General features: G+C 34.5%; 1 protein-coding gene and 1 long non-coding RNA gene across 4 annotated transcripts; both read left to right on the top strand.

The window, feature by feature from the left end:
- The first annotated feature begins 442 nt into the window (after positions 1–442).
- LOC124885560 lies at positions 443–4,652 on the top strand. Of its 2 annotated transcripts, XR_007042692.1 has the most exons (4): positions 443–1,049; positions 1,709–1,810; positions 2,589–3,057; positions 4,272–4,652. It is a non-coding gene; the product is annotated as an uncharacterized LOC124885560 (long non-coding RNA). The 2 variants fall into 2 exon arrangements; XR_007042691.1 differs by having other exon boundaries at positions 1,709–3,384.
- A 4,140-nt stretch (positions 4,653–8,792) lies between these two features.
- Positions 8,793–10,709, top strand: LOC107877777. Of its 2 annotated transcripts, none has more exons than XM_047393469.1 (2): positions 8,793–9,686; positions 10,169–10,709. In XM_047393469.1, the coding sequence occupies exons 1-2, from the start codon at positions 9,096–9,098 to the stop codon at positions 10,205–10,207; spliced, it is 630 nt and encodes a 209-aa protein (XP_047249425.1). In that variant the 5' UTR covers positions 8,793–9,095; the 3' UTR covers positions 10,208–10,709. The 2 variants fall into 2 exon arrangements, with proteins under 2 accessions (XP_047249425.1, XP_016579976.2); XM_016724490.2 differs by having other exon boundaries at positions 10,165–10,709.
- Positions 10,710–18,773: the final 8,064 nt, after the last annotated feature.

Below are 18,773 nucleotides of genomic sequence, written 5' to 3'. Positions count from 1 at the left end.
AATAATAAAAGTTTTCTTGTCACCGTCTTAAGCAAATAATGAATTAGAAGTTTTTCCTAATATTTTCCTAAACTAAGTATAAGGACTATCTTCGGATGGGCTCTGAAGGTGCCTAACAACTCCCCTCGAGTAACCAAAACCCTTACTCAGAATCTCAAAATGTTTTCGATAAACTAAAATAGAGTTTTTACACATAAAAAATAGTTTTTCCTAATTTTCTTGAAAAGTTAGGTGGCGACTCTAGAAAATAATTCTTAACCCAAAAGTCAGGAAAGATGCCACCGTACGTCATGTGCTGTTTCGACCAGTTCGAAATGGGGCTTGACAGCAGGTTGGTGCCAAGGAAAACATTAAGTTTAAGTTGCGTGTTCAACTAGCGTAACTTGGATTAAATGGTTTCCAAATAGCTCAACTGAAACACATGATGCTATAAGTACTTGCTAGGAAATTAAATCTAGACTTGACTGACAGCGACAATAGATGTTGTATGGAAGAGTTACACCATGGGCAACTTTGATAAGTTCGACTCAAGGTATAACGGTTCTTGATGCTTAATTTTGAAGAGAGTGAAATGGAGAGATAGTCATAATATATGTCAGCTTATCTATTCCTCAGTCATCAATATTTGAACCCTCGCTTGGCACAAGTAAAAGACAATTGTTGCCCTTCACCTTTAGCATCTCTTATTGTCATTCTACTTACAAAAATTGTCAGTTGGATAGAAAACGGTGACGTTTTTTCACTTGTGATTCCTCCTCAGAGCTTCTACTTCTTCCTTTCCCTATTGACCAGGTGAACCTACGTACTTCATTGTTTCCTTTTCTCGCTTCTTGTCCTTTCATTTTTTTGGGTGTTTCTCCGTTTACTGAGCTTATCATTTTCTTCAAGTAAAATTGAGAGTGTACTCAGATTTTGCATTTTTTGGGTAAAGTTTGAGGTTGTTTGCAAGCTAAAGCTAAAGACCTTTGTTATGCATGCAGGTATTAGTCCATTCAGAGAAAAAGATACTACATTTGTATAAAGCAAGATACTTGGCACTGTCACAACAGGTACAACATATAAATTTTTTCATCTTCATTTGTGATGATCTAATCGATGAAGAAGCTAAGGATAATGACTTAGTAATTTCCAACTTAACATTCTATAACCCTCAAATTAATTTGTGTATATAACCGAATAGCTCATTTCTACTAGCCGCGTAACTATATATCTAGATAATAATTAGAAGAAAAAACAGTTGTGATCTTTCTGTTTTAATAATTACTTTACAAACAATTTTCTTACTATTTGATCACCTGCACAATGTGCTTGGATCCCACCTATGTTAGATCCATGCAATTATCTTTGCATGAGAGAGTTATTGGTGCAATATGTGAAATAGATATTATTGGAAATTTGAGAAGAGTATCAAATAAATCGAATATCCTCACAAATATTGTCTTTTTTTATGAGTAGTGACTATCAAAACATTCTACCTTAACCACAGTTAGTTTCTCCTGCTCATTTTTGCAGTCTCTTTTTAAGAAGTAGTTCTTTGTGCACTTTTTGCTGGATCCTATAGCCATTAACAATACATCAGGAGAAGCATCTTTTGCTTCTAGATACTGTTGCTTGGTTGCAATAGAGAAAGTGTGTTTACTTGCTTTACTTCTGTAAAACATTATCAAATAGAATTCACAATAATTGAGATCTTCACTATGTTGTAAAGGTTGAGAAATTGGAGATTGATGGGAAGAAGATCTTTCAACCAAAGTTTGACGAACAAAGGTACTAAGAGTCAAGAGATGTCAAAAGTTGGGTATGGAATGAGGTACGACCAATTTTCCCTGTCAATGCTCAGCTTGCTGATTGGAAAAGAGGAATATTCGACTTTGTGCTTTTATAAATAATAGATGTTACGCCAACCGAGTAAGTTATTTAATGGCATAGGAAAGTATAAGTAGTATAGAGTCTACTTCAGGTTTCTTGTAGCAATCATTTGCCATGAGTATTGAATTAAGCACTATGGACACTCTTATGCTCACAATAAGAACATCCAGGAAGATCTTCACTTTGACATAATATCTAGGTAGAACCATACTTGACAGGTGTGGTTATACCATTGTTGGACAACATTTCACACAGTAATACAGAGCTAAGTTCTAAAGTGTTGGAGATAAAAGAAGCTCCCTGTAATTTGAATTACTGTAATTTCACACAGTAATACCCAGAATCAGAAAGTGAGAGTTTCCTGTGGGTAATGGTGTCCTCTTCTTCAATTCAAGATTGAAACTCTTCACGGGAAAGCTTAGATAGAAGTGGTCAGTCCTGTTTGTGATCTTAAATGTTTACCTGAGTAGAGCTATTGAGTTGGAAGATCATGAGAAGAAGAAATTTGTGGTGAATGGCCAACAATTGAAACACTGTTATGTGGGTGGACTCGGAGAGACTAAGGTTGAGTCACTTCGCTTCAAAGAATCAAAATGATGACCAAGTGATGTCGTGCCACCACTATAACTACGGCGCTTCTTGAGAGGCAATCTAAGATTTATTTTTTATGTTTTCTTATGTTTCTTATATTAATTTTAGCTTAATTTTGATTGATGCAGGTAATATTACAAGATTGGGGTGCGAGAAACTAGATTCGGGGGCTCAAAAGTGAGCCCCGAACTGGAATGCAGATTGTTTATGTTTTAAACCAAGGTGCAGCAGCTATTCTACCTCGACCTACGCTGGACATGCTCAAGAAGTCCAGGCGCAGGTCAGTCATAATTGGGATGCAGGTAAAGTTGCGTATTCTGTCGTGAGATGCGCGAACTGCTCAAGAAGTCCAGGCACAAAAGGGACACAGAAGAGGCTTAATTTCAGGCAACAAAACTGAAGGTTACTGCCTGGACCTGCGCTGGACTTGCTACAGCAGTCCAGGCGTAGGCCGGGTGCTTGTTAGACGCAGAGCAAGCTATTACATACTGTTATGACTTGCGTTGGAACTGCTTACGCAGTCCAGCAGCAGGTCCATCGCATGTGGGACGCAGGCTGGTTAAAAATGACGCTTAGGAGCTGCTACAAACTGTCCAGGTATGCGCTGGAACTGCTTCAACAGTCCAGTCGCAAATTCAATGCATTTGGCGCGCAGGTCATTTTAAATAAGTTGTAAGTTGTAAAAAATGGGTTGGATTTTATGGGGCTGACCTGACCCGGTTAGCCCAAAATTATTTTAAACAATTAAAAGGGAGCCAAAAATAGTCGAGCACCTCATTTTATTTCATTGCAACTCTATTCTAACGTTTCTTTTCTCTCACACTCATCATACTCTCCTTCTTTACCAACAATTGAACTAACAAAAAGTGAGATCATTCCTTTGGACTTGTACTTCACTTTTTCCCCTCTCTTACATCAAGAAAGGTATGCTCTTTTGTGATTTTATTTTTAAATTCTCTTAAAAATGAACATTGTGTTTTATACCTCATTATGATTGATCACTTGAATTTGGGTTTTGTGAGCTTATTGGGATGATTATCACTTGTTGGAATAATTATGTTGGCATGGGTGCCTTGTTTCACTTGCTTAATTAATGATGCTCTTTTAAATTAAGTTAGTGCATCATGTGTTTGACAAAACGTACATTAAGCCTTTCTTGCTTATTTTGGGTGACTCAAGTACTATAGTATGAACACCTTGAATATGTTTGGAGATGATTTGGTGAGATGAGCTTGTTCTCTTGTGCTCTTGTTCTCTTTCTCCATGTTCTTGGTTGGCATACTCACTATATGTTTATTGAAATGACAATAAGAGAGGAATGCCTTGTATACTTGAAATGGTCAATGTGATTCTCCTTAGGGCATAATGTGGTCCTTGTTTATGCATTGTTTTGAGTCCAATTGAACCTAATAATGAAATAGTTGGTAGTCATTGATTGAGGGAGTTTGTTGAGAAATATGACATCCATGGTTCTTGTTGGTCACTATGTCTAACCGGGAAAACATGAATGTTTGTCTTGCCCTATGATAGATTGGATTGACATCATTCTTAAGGGTATTGGTCATTCTTGTTTCTATTGGAGGTTATGGATGTCCTATGAGCTAGTTTTGAGAAATGTGAAGAATGTGAGACAGTGTCATGCCTAAATGATTAAGTGTTGTAATAAATGAAACCCATGGACTCTAGTGATGAATTACCTTGCATCCTATTTTCTTTTCTTATCTTTATTTTCTTTCTTAACTTATAAAATTCCAAAAACATGTTTTACCTTTTGTCTTTTATTTTGGTTTTGTTTTGTTTCTTTTTCATAGGTACATCTCCAAGGAAAAACTCGTCATGAGAAATTATCCAGGGATGATGAGTCACCCTTCATAGCAGACTCGATGAGAGGAGCTCAGTCTGATGAGGATCCTATTAAGACAGTACGATTATTCACCGACATGGACCCGAGCGCCTAATGCTCCACAAGGAGTCTTTACCCTCCTTTACTCTCTCTTATTTCTGCATTGGGGACAATGCAATATTTTTAGTGGGGGTGGGGTATTTTTATGATTCATTTGATGGTCGGTACCTACTGTCTCATTTTATGGCATGTAGTTTGATAAATTGTGGAGACATATTCTATTTTATTACTTTAATTTTTGTGTACTTTAGCCCTTGTGGGGCGTGTTTTTTCTTTAATTATTGGCATTGCTTTGGATGGGCCTTTGTTGGGCATTTTGATAATAATGTCAAATATTATCGTTTTTTTGTGGAATTTGTGTCATGCGTTCAATTTAAATGTGGTATCCAATTATGCTCACTACTCTTGTCGCCTGTGCTCAATTTAAATGTGGTATCCAATTATGCGCACTACTCTTGTTGCCTTTTGTATATACATGTCTAATAAACTTCAAGGGTTTTCTTCAAAACTCGATTCTTTCCTAAGGAGCAAATTTTTATTTTCTCTCTCTTTTGATCTTTTATTTTTACTTTAGTTTAATTTCTTTGTCAAACCGAGTGATAATTCACCCATGAGGGGTGACAAGGCGACATCCTTAGGTAAAGTATCTAGTTGTTTTGGTTAACTAGGAAGAAGCAAAAATTCAAAAATACTTTCAAAATGTCATTGGCAAGGAATAAAATATTTTTGAGAAAAACCAAAAATATAGTTGTAAGATCAAGGATGTCTTGAGTTTTCTTTTGAGTGAGACCATTAAACTCAATTTTTGGCTCTCTCTTTACAAGGATGAATCGTTGACTCGGAGTAACTTATGAAGCTCAAATTGCTCAAATTGATTGGGAGACTAACTTTTTGCTCTATGAGTACGATGCTATGAGTGGTGAGATTTTTAAAAAATTCTTTTGCATTTGTGTAGTCTAGAACTTGCCCCGAGTGTATTTAAAGCAAAATTCTAGACAATCTTGGTTTGAAGGATGACCCGAGGCCCTTTTTGACCCATCACATAGCCAAATTCTCACCTTAACATTGTTCCCTAGTTAACCCATTTAAACTTTGTTGCCCTTCTTTCTTTCTTATTGTACTGATAACCATGCTAAAATACCTAAACCTTTTTGAAAACCTCTCTTTTGGTACTTAACCTTCTTTGAGGCGTTGCATGATTCTAGACAACGAATTATAGGCAAAAGCCTAAGTTTGGGGGGTTGTGTATTTGGGAGAAGATGATCAAAGAAAAGATAAGAAAGGTGTATGTAAGGTTGTCAATACATGTGCTTAAAAGACAAGAGATGTGCTTGATGATAAAATTGAATAGCCTAGCCCATAGAACTTGAAAAAAAAATTGAATGAGTGAGGGGCTAAGAAAGGCTTATAGGTAGAAAATCTCTTGAAAAAGTCAAAGAAGTAAAAGAAAGAAATGGTGGCTTTGATTTTGTAAATGCTAAACAAAAAGTTAAGAAAATATGAAAAATAATTTGAAAAAGAATAAGGTGGGTGGTTTGAAAATTTTAAGGGTAGAAAGGATTGAATGACTATATTGAAGGAGGTTTTTTAGTCACTTGATCCATATATATTTCTTTCCGCATCTTAAACCTTCATTTTGACCTGCAAGGCCTTGGTGATTCCAAACTAAGTTAGTCTATATTAGTGGCGAAAAACTCAAAGGGCAAGCCTATGGTTCTATTCGATGTACTCGAATTTCTTTGTGAGAGTGAGTGTGAATTCTTTCTTTATTTGAGCTCCCTTAAGAATTGAAATATCTTTGGTGTGTGGAGCTAACTCTTGCATGTGAGCGGCATAGGTACTTTTGGGTAGAGGGTGATGTTTTACTATCGATTTGGGGTAAATCAGTGAAATAAGTTTCATTGTGAAGATTGAGACAAACTTTGATGATTTTGTGTCTTATCTTAAGATGTTTTGTGATTTGAAAAGTCCATTTGATACAAACTTGCATCCTTGCTACATAAATATGTGCTTATTGAAAAAATTTTATTTACTTGTTGCCATGACATGTTTGGAAAGCATTTGTAGAGCTTTTTAGCTTATTCCTTTAGTATTGATTTCTTCTGGGTAGATTTGAGTTAAATACCATATCTCATTAACTTACTCTTGGTTGCTTGAGGACAAGCAATAGTTTCAGTTTGGGGGATTGATAAGTCGTTAATTTGACGACTTGCTAGCACCTTTTAAGCCTAAATTATCATGCTTTTTCATTGATTTGATGGTTCTCTCTCACTTAATGCTCATTCATGTAGGTGAAAGTAAAAAGGGAAGATGGGAAAGTCATTCAAGTCATCAAGAAGCCAAATATGAAGGAAAAGAGTCATCTGTTTTGCATTCGCTTTGCATCTGCTTTGGAGCTGCTAGTCATCTGCTCTCTATCTGCTCCCTATCCGCTTTGAATCCGCTGAAGCAGATCAAGAATAAGGTGGTAGTTTTATAATTTTCATCAAATGTCGAGTGGAGTTTAAAAAGAGGGTTTTAGCTCCTTTTTCAAGACCCAATTTTCATCTTTTGAAGATAGCCTCTCTTTTAGCTTTTTAAATTCTCTCTTTTCTTTTAGCATCTATATTTTCATCTTTTGAGAATTTTGTACTAAGCTTGAATGAAAAATATATGTTAGTGATTTTTCATTGAAGAATTATTGAAACCCCAAGTATGGAACTACATTGTCTCTATTTCTCATGGATGAAGTTAATGATAACTTTGGTATATTCTTATCCCTTTTATCTATGAGTAACTAATTTTCAATCTTAGGGTTATGCTTGCGTAGGTAGTGGTAGTGCATGGGTTTAGCTAATTATTTTTCTAATTAGTTAGTTGTGATGGGTGTTGCATTTATTTCATGAATTAACTAAGAGTTGGGGGTTGCAAACTCCAACCACCCTAGAACCCATGTCGTTTTTGAAAGAAGGGACATGAGTGAGGAATAAATGCAACCAATAACTTGATTCATTTCATTTAATGATATCTATTAGACATAAGGATGTCAATTAAGGCAATAGATGTGGAAAATTATCACACTTGTGAGGTGTTCGAAAAAATTGTGAAATTTGGTGTTGTAATGGAAAGATTGACGCCAATACATTGACATCTAGCCTATAGCTAAAAGTTGAATAAATGGTCAAGTACCCATGCATGATTCCACACCTATAATTGCATAACCCCAAGGCTTATTCTCAATTGAATTTACTCTTAGCATTTTTCAACGTGAAGTTAGTGCACTAAAATTGAAGTAGTTGTCATTTATAAATACATTCAAACTAAATCCCCCATTTTACATTTATGCTTGCTTTATTCACACTACGGGTCATCTTTTAGTAGACTATTAATACTCTTGAGTTTTGAATTCCATGCTTTCACTTCTTATGGATTCGATCTCAATCAAAGTTGGATTATTATATTGACAGCGATCGGTTACACCCATTCAAGAGTGTAATTTGAGCGTTATCAATATTGACATAGGCTTAAGTGACAAGCCCAACCTGAAGCCTGATCCGGGCCCAACAACATAATACCAATTACATTTTATTTTCTAGTAACCACATTTTTATTATTTTAATATATAAATGTATGTGGACCCTTTTAGAAAGGAGATAGCAGTTATTTTCATTTCATTTCATTTCAATGAAAGTTTTCCATTTCTTTACCCTTTGAACTTCTAGGATTTTTATACATTGTTTTGATGGCGATCTAGGAGTCGAGATACCTAACATTTAGCAGATAAATATCCAACTGTTGTGGAAAAGATCCAACTGTTTTGGAAAAGTAATGGTAGTTATCCTTAGGTGATTTGATAGTAAAAGAAAATAAATAATACACTGTTAGGGATAAATATAAAACTTATATTATTACACTGTTAGGTATACGTCCAATTCGTATATTTGTTTTTTCAAAAAAAACAATCGTCAATTAGTTGCATTTCGAAATTTATAATTGGAGAATAATTAAATATGAAAGTCACATTAACCAAATGATGCAAACTTTTATCTTCTCATCAACAACCATGGAAACTTCATCTTAAATAGTCATGGACCATCTTCATTTATTAGATCCATCTTCCACCCCATCTGTACCGAATTTATTTCTTCTTAATTCAATTTTGATGAAGATCAGATCGGAAGTTCAAGATCATCTCTCTAATCAAATGGCCTAGAAAATTTTAATGGGGTATGAAAAAAGTTTTTATTTTTTTTTTAGAAAAACAATAATAAAATGGTTTACTTGTTGTAACTACCGCCCAACTGCATTAAATCTTATTTTACTCAAAAGTATCATATCACACTAACAAACACACATGCCTTTCTTAAATGACCTCAAAAACTTTAATAAACTAATGACCTCACATTCGTTGGAGTTAAATAAATCTTTTTCTTGTATTATAGAAGTGTGGTCAATAGTTCAAGTCAATAATAATCCTACTGAAGACAAATTCCTAGAAATCAATATACTCCACATTTGTCTGCATGGTCTCCTTTAATGTCAGTTAACATTAACTATACATTTAATTCATCACCCATTTTAAGGCCCCTCAATTATATAGACCAGATTGGAATATACATACAAAATAAATAAATAAATAACTATTCAAATCCAAGACTGAGATCTTAGCTTCAAATCTTTATTTTCCTTGCCCTCTACTTCATCCTATTTAGATCTTGAAGTGAAGTGCAAAAACAGGGAGATCTAAAAGAAAATGGTGAGTGGTGATAACAGATCTCATCACCATCCTGCAGATTTTCTACTAATCAAACAAGATGACAAGTTCTTCTCAAGGCTTTTGTCTAAGGAAAGCACTGGAAAAGGTGAGTCTTCATTCAGGTATTACTATTGTGGAGGATCCTCTGGTTCAATTCCATTTGTTTGGGAATCTCAACCAGGTACTCCTAAACACAAATTTTCAGATACTTCTCTTCCTCCACTTACTCCTCCGCCTTCTTATCAAACTAATGCGCACTTGAAATCTTTGCAAAAACAATCAAAATCCAATTTTTTCCTCTCTATTTTCCCTAAGATTTCCTCCAAGAGAATTACATTTTCACCCTCAGTACTCACGTCCTCTTCTGTTTCGTCATCTTGTTCGTCGTCCTTCTCAATGTCTTCCGTCCAAAACTCTTGTAATAATTCCAACCCAAGAAACTACCGTTCACGATCAGAAATTGAGGAGTATGATCACGAGAAGCTGCAGATCCCTTCTTCACCAACTTCTACACTCTGTTTTGGCTGTGGAATGGGTAATTCTAAGTGTTTTCGAGTCAATTATCCAGTCAAGAAGAATGTCAAGAAGGTATTTTCGTCCTTTGTTGGATCTTCTTGAAGATTGATCGATATTGATATATTTGAAACATGGTGTTCATCTTGTACATCAGTTTTAGATACTTAAGTAGTAGTTTATTTAAATTGGTGTCAGCTCTTAAGTGTGCTGCGATTCCCTATTTTAAATTATTTGCTAATAATCGTGGGATCGAACCAAATTATGTCCAGATACTTTTCCTTTTTGTAAGTGACAAAGTTGATGCTATTATTGTCTTCTGAACTGGTAGTCCCTTTACTTTGAAATGTGAATTTTCTTATATTGTTGTTTACGTTTATTCTGTTCTACTTAGAATGTACAGAGAACTTTTATGGGTGAAAGATGTCATCAAACAAAAATGAGTATAAACTTAACATTTATTACAGTTCTAATAAAGGACAGGTGAACACTTTCTATTAGAATCAAGATTTTCTCACAGGAGGATTTTTGCTATATTGGATCTTTTTTGAAGTTAGAAGGTGTGCGATTGGTTTCAGCAGAGAAAATCTTGCTGATAAATCATAATGGTAGCGCGTGAGAGGAATGAGTGCAGATAAATGTAAGGATGCAGGGACTGCTGACGAGGGCAGCCTACTTAAGACAAAAGTAGGAATTTATTCTTAATTTTTGGAAGTAAAGTTCGTGGCTTCGTCCAAAGATCCAAATTTAAGGCCTACTTAAAGGTTTGGGAGACGGGAAAAAACAGAGTTTGATAATTCGATTTAGGGCCAACTTGAATCATTCAAAGATCCAAATTATGTGGTCCACTGAGTTACTGATATCCATAATTATGTGGTCTTTTTTATTAGGCTTAAATTATTGACCGATTCCTAAATTTGTTTTGATATTTTAGAACACTTTCAACTTACCCTTGTACTTATTGAACACAACTGTTCAAAACTTATAGCTATTGAACACGTTTTATTGACATAATATCATAAGGGGTCATTTGATAGAGTGTATTGACAAAAATAATGTAAGTATTAATTAATGTGTATTATGAATATTTTATTTGGTACAATTTTTAGTCAATGCATTAGTTATACACTCTATTGTGTATTAAGATGTGTATTACTAACACCATCCATTTTCTATGTATTAGTAATGCAAAGTCTTTAATACATCCATTAACTTATTAAATGACCTTAATCCTCCTCAATTTTCCTCTCAAAATATTTCACCATTCTTTTTTCCGCTATTTTAATTTGCAATAGTGAATCTTTTCAAAACATTTCACAATTTTTTTCCCACCATTTTAATCTACAACAATGAATAATTGATTTAAATAATTATAACATATTTTTACTTTGCTTCGAGAGTTTTTAAAAAGATTAAAACAAATTAAGACTATTTCTTAATTTTACATCTTATATTTTATTTTTGTTTCCACTATGTTAATCCGTTGGCGGAATATTTCATGCGCAAAGACGAAGGTCTTGCAATTAATCCGAAACTCTATATACTAGTTCAACAATACTAATTATATTTGAGATGTCAAAAAAAATTATTGCAAAAAAGTGTACAAAATCAAAGAAGGATATTTTTGTAAACAAACATTTCTTTTATAGAAATTATGTAAGATATATTATTTCTTATACATCAAACCAAATAATATATAAGAAATAATACATGTATAACCAATACAAGCATAACTAATACAAGCATTATTAATGCAAACATTATTAATATACTACATTTTGCATTGATTTTATACACTCTACCAAACGACCCCTAAGTGTAATACACACTTCAGATGCATGTGAAGCCAAAAAAAAATTGATTTATAAGATCAATTAAAAAGTGACACGTCAACAAAATAATAAAGCCAAACATGAAAATATATTTTTTAAGAAATAAGATCCTTTCACTGTCTTCCCCAATTCTTTACTTCCTCAACATTAAACTCAAAAGTTAAAATCTCATATCGTTATTTTCACCAAAAAAGTATCAATTAATCAAAGTTCATCAGTCAAAGTAGAAAGAATTATAAAAATTGCTTGGTAACGATTTCTATTATGGTTATCGAAGGATTCATTAGACAGAAAGATCGAATTTGATCAAAAAAAGACCTGGTGAAACACCATTTTTTGGTGCGATTAATACGAATTTAAAGTTATTTTCTTTAAAACTATTAAAGAATTTGAACCTTAAAAAAACACCACAAAAAAGTAGGAAAAAGGATATAACAACTCGATGGTTGAATTGATATGTGAGCTAGATTGCAACGTTTTCGATGGTTTTCTACCATCGTACTTTTTCTTCCTTCTCCATCTCTTCTACCAGATCAAATCCAAGCATAACCAAATTCAAAATTAAGAACAAAACAAATTCAAAAAGAAGAGGAAAATTTTTAAAAATAGGAGAAGATTTAAAATGGGAAAGAAGATGAAGCAAGAACAGAGAAAAACATGTTGGGTTCTATGTGTGTGTTTTGAATGGAAAATGAAGGGAATTAAGTGGAAGAGAAAATTGAGTTTACACCAAAATGGAAAGTGTGCACAAAATAGGAAAGCTTACTAAAATTCTCCCACATGTGTGCGAGAAAGAAGCTTTAAAGTGTTTATATTATGAAACATATTTCCAAATGCTAAGTGAGGCAAAAAATAAGAGATTTCTCGCGCCGTCGTCGTCGTTCGCTCGGCTTTGGCATTAGCTTCGGATCGATCGATGAGATCTATCTTTTTGGACAAAGTTTATTTGACAGAATTAAGAAAATTCAGTCCGAAACAATGTTTGATATTCCATTTATACATGCATGCAGTGAATTGATGCACTGTTTTCTGAACTGGTGCATTGTTTTGAAATGGCATGCAAAAACGAAGTGCTGTTTTAAAAGGGATGCAACCCTTCAATGAAATAACACACTGTTTCACGTGAAATGATATGTCTGTTCTGAAAGGCATAGTCTTTGGATGAACGGACATGAATTTTCAGAAAAGGCACACCTCTAAAATGAATCATTGCCACTTTTCAGAAGAGGCATGTTCTAGCTATATAAACCTGCTTTGATCCACAGGTTTGATATACGAAATTTTCAGAATACAAAACTCTTATTCTCTTAAAAATATTCTGTGTGATCACTCAAATCGTTTAGTGTGTTCGTGGAATCCAATTATTTGAGGTGCCACTATAATTGGATTGAAGGTCATTTTATCCTAGGAGAAAAATTTCATAACCTCAGATACAGTGAGGAAAATTATTCCTTAAGGATACTCTGTGAACTCGGGGGACTTGGTTTAAAATTTATGTTTCATCTATTTTCTGATATCTAACACACTTCTTAGATAGATTAGTAATAATTTTGTGTTGAAGGTGTTAAAGAACTTCAAAACTATTCTAGTTCATACATGAACTTGTTATGAAGTTGTTGTTGTATTAATACAGATTCTAGTACCCGAATAGAAGGAAGATAACAATCTTAAGGAATAGTTTTTACTGTTTCAGAATCTATATTACTTACTTTTGGAGATTAAAGCTATAAGCTTTCTTCTCCGTTTGAACTTAACTAGTGATTTGAAGACATAAAATCTTCATCACAAGTTAAAGATCACTCGATTGACAATTGGAAGTAATAAAAACTTCATTGTTAACTAGAAACAAGAAGTATTTAAAGTTGTTGTAATTTTGTAATAAGTATTTATATATACTGTCTTGTGGTGACAGAAAAATGATAACTGAAAGTCAAATGCATGATGATGCTACGACTGTGGTGGCGACTAGCATTGCTACGACAAGCCGCGCAAATGCTTCGCAACATATGACACCTGCGGAGAAGCCCAAAAAGTTTGCGGGCATCGACTTTAAGAGATGGCAACAAAAGATGTTCTTTTAGCTCACCACTTTATGTCTCCAAAAGTTCACTAGTGAGGATGCTCCTGAGGTACCCAAGAGAACCTCAGACAAAGAACGCTTCATAATTGTATAGGCTTGGAAACATTCAGACTTCCTTTGCAGGAATTATATATTGAGTGGCCTCCAAGACTATTTCTATAATGTTTATAGTGGAACTAAGACATCGAAAGAATTGTGGGGGGCACCAGAACAAAAATATAAGACAGAGGATGCAAGAATTAAGAAATTCTTTATTGCAAGATTCCTGGACTTTAAAATGATAGATAGCAAATCAGTTGTCTCTCAAGTGCAGGAATTGCAAGTAATAATCCACGATCTCCTAGCGGAAGGTATATCTTTGAAAATACCTTAGTTGAACAACTTGAAAAGGTTCTTAATACTCACATAAACTGTTTTGTAGGTTTGATTGTGAATCATGTTTTTCAAGTAACAACGATAATTGAGAAGTTACCACCAATGTGGAAAGACTTCAAAAACTACTTGAAGCATAAACACAAGGAGATGACTGTTGAATATCTTATTTTCCGACTGCGTATTGAAGAGGATAATAAAGCTGCCGAGAGAAGGTCAAAAAGGAATTCTGCAATTAATGGAGCACATATTGTGGAAGATGATCAAAATAATTCTAAGAAAATGAAGAAAGTTGAGTAAGGAAACAATCAACCCAAGAAGAGCTTCAATTGTGGCAAGATTGGCCACAAGTCCACGGATTGTCGTGCTCCGAAGAAAGGCAAGAAAAATGATCAAGCAAATATAATTGAATCCAATAAAGAATGTGATGATCTGTGTGCTATATTTTCAGAATGCAACTTGGTGGGGAATCCTCGTGAGTGGTGGATGGATTCTGATGCCACCCGTCATGTGTGTGCCAACAAAGAGTTATTTTCGTCATTCGCTCCAACTCAAGTAGAAGAAATGATCTACATGGCTAACTCCGCCACTGCTAAGGTAGAACGAACAGGAAAAATATACTTGAAAATGACTTCAGAAAAGGTCTTGACACTTAAGAATGTCTTGTATGTTCCTGTGTTACGTAGGAATTTAATTTCTATTTCTCTTCTAGACAAGAACGGATTCAAATGTGTAATCGTTTCTGAAAAAATTGTAATTAGCAAGGGAGAAGTGTATGTACGAAAAGGCTATCTAACTGAGGGCCTTTATAAGATGAATGTAATGAATGTTGAAATCAATAAAAGTTCAAATTCTTCTTATTTGCTTGAGTCTTATGATTTATGGCATGAACGTTTAGGCCATGTTAATTACAAAACGCTACAAAAACTGATTAACTTAGAAGTCTTGCCGAACTTTGAGTGCAATAAATCAAAGTGTCAAACATATGTGGAATCAAAGTATGCAAAGCATCCTTATAAGTCTGTTGAAAGAAATTCCAATCCCTTAGACTTAGTACACACTGACATTTATGATATCAAGTCAACACCATCACGTGGTGGGAAAAAGTATTTCATAACTTTTATTGACGATTGCACTAGATATTGTTATGTCTATTTACTAAATAGTAAGGATGAAGCAATAGATGCGTTTATGCAATATAAAACAGAAGTTGAAAATCAGTTAAATAAAACTGATAAGAAGTGATAGGGGCGGAGAATATGAATCTCTCTTTGCCGAAATATGTGTAGAGAATGGAATCGTCCATCAAACTATGGCCCCATATTCACCTCAATCTAATGGAATTGTGGAAAATAAAAATCAAACTTTGAAAGAAATTATGAATGCTTTACTTATAAGTTCTGATTTACCAAAAAATTTATGGGGATAGGCTATCCTTACAGCCAATCGTATACTCAACAGAGTTTTCCATAGTAAGACACAATTAATTCCTTATGAAAAATGGAAAAGAAGGAAACCCAACTTGAAATATTTTAAAGTGTGGGGGTATCTAGCAAAGGTCCAAATCCATATGCCTAAAAGGGTTCAGATAAGATCTAAGACGGTGGACTGCGTGTTCATAGGATATGCTAAAAGTAGTAAAGCATGTCAATTTTTAGTTCATAAATTTGAACATCCGGATATTAATGAAAATACGGTAATTGAATCAGACAATGTTGAATTTTTTGAAAATATTTATCCGTATAAAACTAAACATGAACAGTCTAGTGGGGGGTCTAAACGACCTCGAGATATAATGAACAAAATCCAAGATGTAGTACACGTCAAAGAACATCTACTTTGTTTGGATCTGATTTTTTAACATTTCTCTTAGAAAATGAGGCTCAAACATTTAAGGAAGCGATGACATCTTCGGACTCATCCTTTTGAAAAGAGGCAGTCGATAGTGAGATTGATTCAATCTTAAGCAACCACATATGGAAATTGATTGATCTTCCTCCCGGAAATAAACCTTTAGGTTCTAAATGGATCTTCAAAAGAAGATGAAAGCAGATGGTATTATTGACAAATACAAGGCAAGACTTATAGTAAAAGACTTCAAACAAAAGAAGGCCTTGATTACTTCGATACATACTTGCCAGTAACAAGGATAAAATTGATTCGAATGTTAATTGTCTTGGCTGCGGTATATGGCCTTGAAATTCATTAAATGGATGTCAAAACTGTTTTCCTAAATGGAGAATTGGAGGAAGAAATATACATGGAACAGCCTGAGGGTTTTGTGGTTTCAGGAAAGAAAAACAAGGTGTGTAAACTTATTGTCATTTTATGGACTAAAACAAGCACCTAAACAGTGGCATGCAAAGTTTGACCAAACCATATTGGCAAACGGGTTCAAGATAAATGAATGTGATAAATGTGTTTATATTAAAGATACTCCGAATCACCAAGTCATTGTTTGTTTATATGTGGATGATATGTTGATCATCAGTAGAGATATTTCAAACATAAATTCAACAAAAAGAATAATCGAAAGCAAGTTCGATATGAAGGACCTTAAAGTTGCGGATGTGAACTTAGGGATAAGAATCCATAGAACTCCACAAGGGTTGGCATTGTCACAGTCTCATTGCATCGAAAAGGTACTTGATAAATTCAAGTTTATGAAATTTGGTATTGCCAAGACTCCATTGGATGTGATTTTTGTACTTCGAAATAATGAAGGTGAAAGTGACTCACAATTGGAGTACGCAAGAGTATTAAGATGTTTAATGTATATAATGAATTGTACACGACCATACATAGCTTGCGCTATTAGTAAATTGAGTCAGTACACGAGTAATCCCAACAAAACTCATTGGATGGCAATGAAAAGAGTTTTGATGTATCTTAAATACACTCAAGACTATGTCTTGCATTATAATAAATACCCTGCAGTACTTGAAGGATATAGTGATGCAAATTGGATCATCGGATCAAATGAAGTAAAATCCACAAGTGGATACATATTTACTATCGGTGGAGGAGCAGTCTCTTAGAAATCATCCAAACAGACTTGTATTGCTCGCTCTACAATGAAATCTGAATTTATCGCATTGGATAAAGCCAGTGAAAAAACAAAATGGCTCAGGAATTTCTTGGAAGATATTCCGTATTGGCCCAAGCCAGTGGTACCAGTATGTATACACTGTGATAGCCAAACGGCAATAGGTAGGGCAGGGAGCATGATTTACAACGGTAAATCTCATCACATACGACAAAGACATAATACCGTTAGGGAAATTCTCTCTAGTGGAATTATCAGTGTTGACTACGTAAAGTCAAAGGATAATGTGTCGGATCCACTTACAAAAGGTCTATCTAGAGAAGGAGCGGAAAGGACATCCAAGGGAATGAGTTTAAGGCCTAGGACAAGTCAGCATGGCGGTAACTCTACCTAGTAGACTGGAGATCCCAAGAGCTAGGTTCAAGGAGATCAAACAAAGTTGTGTCTGACAGGTTCAACATTTTCAATTACCCAACCCATTCTCATGATGTAGATAATGTATCGTAAATTAAGATAAGACTTAAGGTGAAAGTCTTTTAATGATTATCTAAATTTGGCAGATTTGACCAAATAGTTTAATCTATAGGATTGAATGTTTAGAAATCACCTAGTGAGGGCAAAGTCGAAGCCGCTTCAAGGAGAATGTTAGTAAAGGTCTATTCTCTAAGCTCTCATGAAATCAGGATGTATTCATGGCTGAAAAGAACAAAACCGTGAGAACCATAAATGGTAAAAGGCTGGTTGTGTGACATGTGTTGTCTAGGTGTACATTAAAGCTCGACGGTTCAAAGATATCAAATCTATCGATCGACCGAGTGCATCCGATGCATGTTCACTGTGAAAAGTTCAAAGGAAAACCCACTTATCCAGATGCAATCAGTCTTTGCTTGATGATCACATACTTGTCCGTAAAGTTTTTCAAAAAATAGTTATTCCCCATTCATGTAAGATTGTTGGGTTCTATGTGTGTGTTTTGAATGGAAAATGGAGGGAATTAAGTGGAAGAGAAAATTGAGTTTACACCAAAATGAAAAGTATGCTCAAAATAGAAAAGTTTACTAAAATTCGCCCACATTAGTTGGAGAAAGAAGCTTTAAAGTGTTTATATTGTGAAACACATTTCCACATGCTAAGTGAGGCAAGAAATGAAAGATGCCTCGCACCGTCGTCGTCGCTCGCTCAGCTCAGCTTCGGCTTCGGATTTGGATTTGGCAGATCATCGATCGATGAGATCTATCTTTTTGGACAAAGTTTATTTGACAGAATTAAAAAATTCAGTCTGAAACAGTGTTTGATACTCCATTTATACATGCATGCAATAACAGATGCAGTGAACTGATGCATTGTTTTGAAATGCCATGCAGAAACGAAGTGCTGTTTCGAAACCTGCTTTGATCCACAGGTTTTATATACGAAATTTTCAGAATACAAAACTCTTCTTCTCTTAAAAATATTCTGTGTGATCATTCAAATCGTTGAGTGCGTTCGTGGAATCCAATTATTTGAGGTACCACTATAATTGGATTGAAGGTCATTTTATCCTGGGAGAAAAATTTCATAACTTCGGGTACAGTGAGGAAAATTATTCCTTAAGGACACTCCGTGAACTCGGGGGATTTGGTCTAAAATTTTCGTTTCATCTATTTTTTGATATCTAACACACTTCTTGGATAGATTAGTAATAATCTTGTGTTGAAGGTGTTAAAGAACTTCAAAACTGTTCTTGTTCATACATAAACTTGTTATGAAGTTGTTGTATTAATACAAATTCTAATACCCGAATAAATGGAAGATAACAAAACATGAAGAAGGCCACCAGATAGGGAAGGAGT

Source organism: Capsicum annuum, chromosome 7 (genome assembly GCF_002878395.1).
Source record: "Capsicum annuum cultivar UCD-10X-F1 chromosome 7, UCD10Xv1.1, whole genome shotgun sequence".
Taxonomy (NCBI): Eukaryota; Viridiplantae; Streptophyta; class Magnoliopsida; order Solanales; family Solanaceae; genus Capsicum; species Capsicum annuum.
The sequence above is the reverse complement of the archived record's forward strand: the minus strand, read 5'-3'. Positions and strand labels throughout refer to the sequence as shown.

Excerpts from the sequence above, each read along its gene's own strand:
- LOC107877777 (XM_016724490.2), top strand. The coding sequence starts at position 9,096 with ATGGTGAGTGGTGATAACAGATCTCATCACCATCCTGCAGATTTTCTA. Across the intron at positions 9,687-10,164 it reads TCAAGAAGAATGTCAAGAAG|TTAGAAGGTGTGCGATTGGT; the intron begins GTATTTTCGTCC and ends TCTTTTTTGAAG.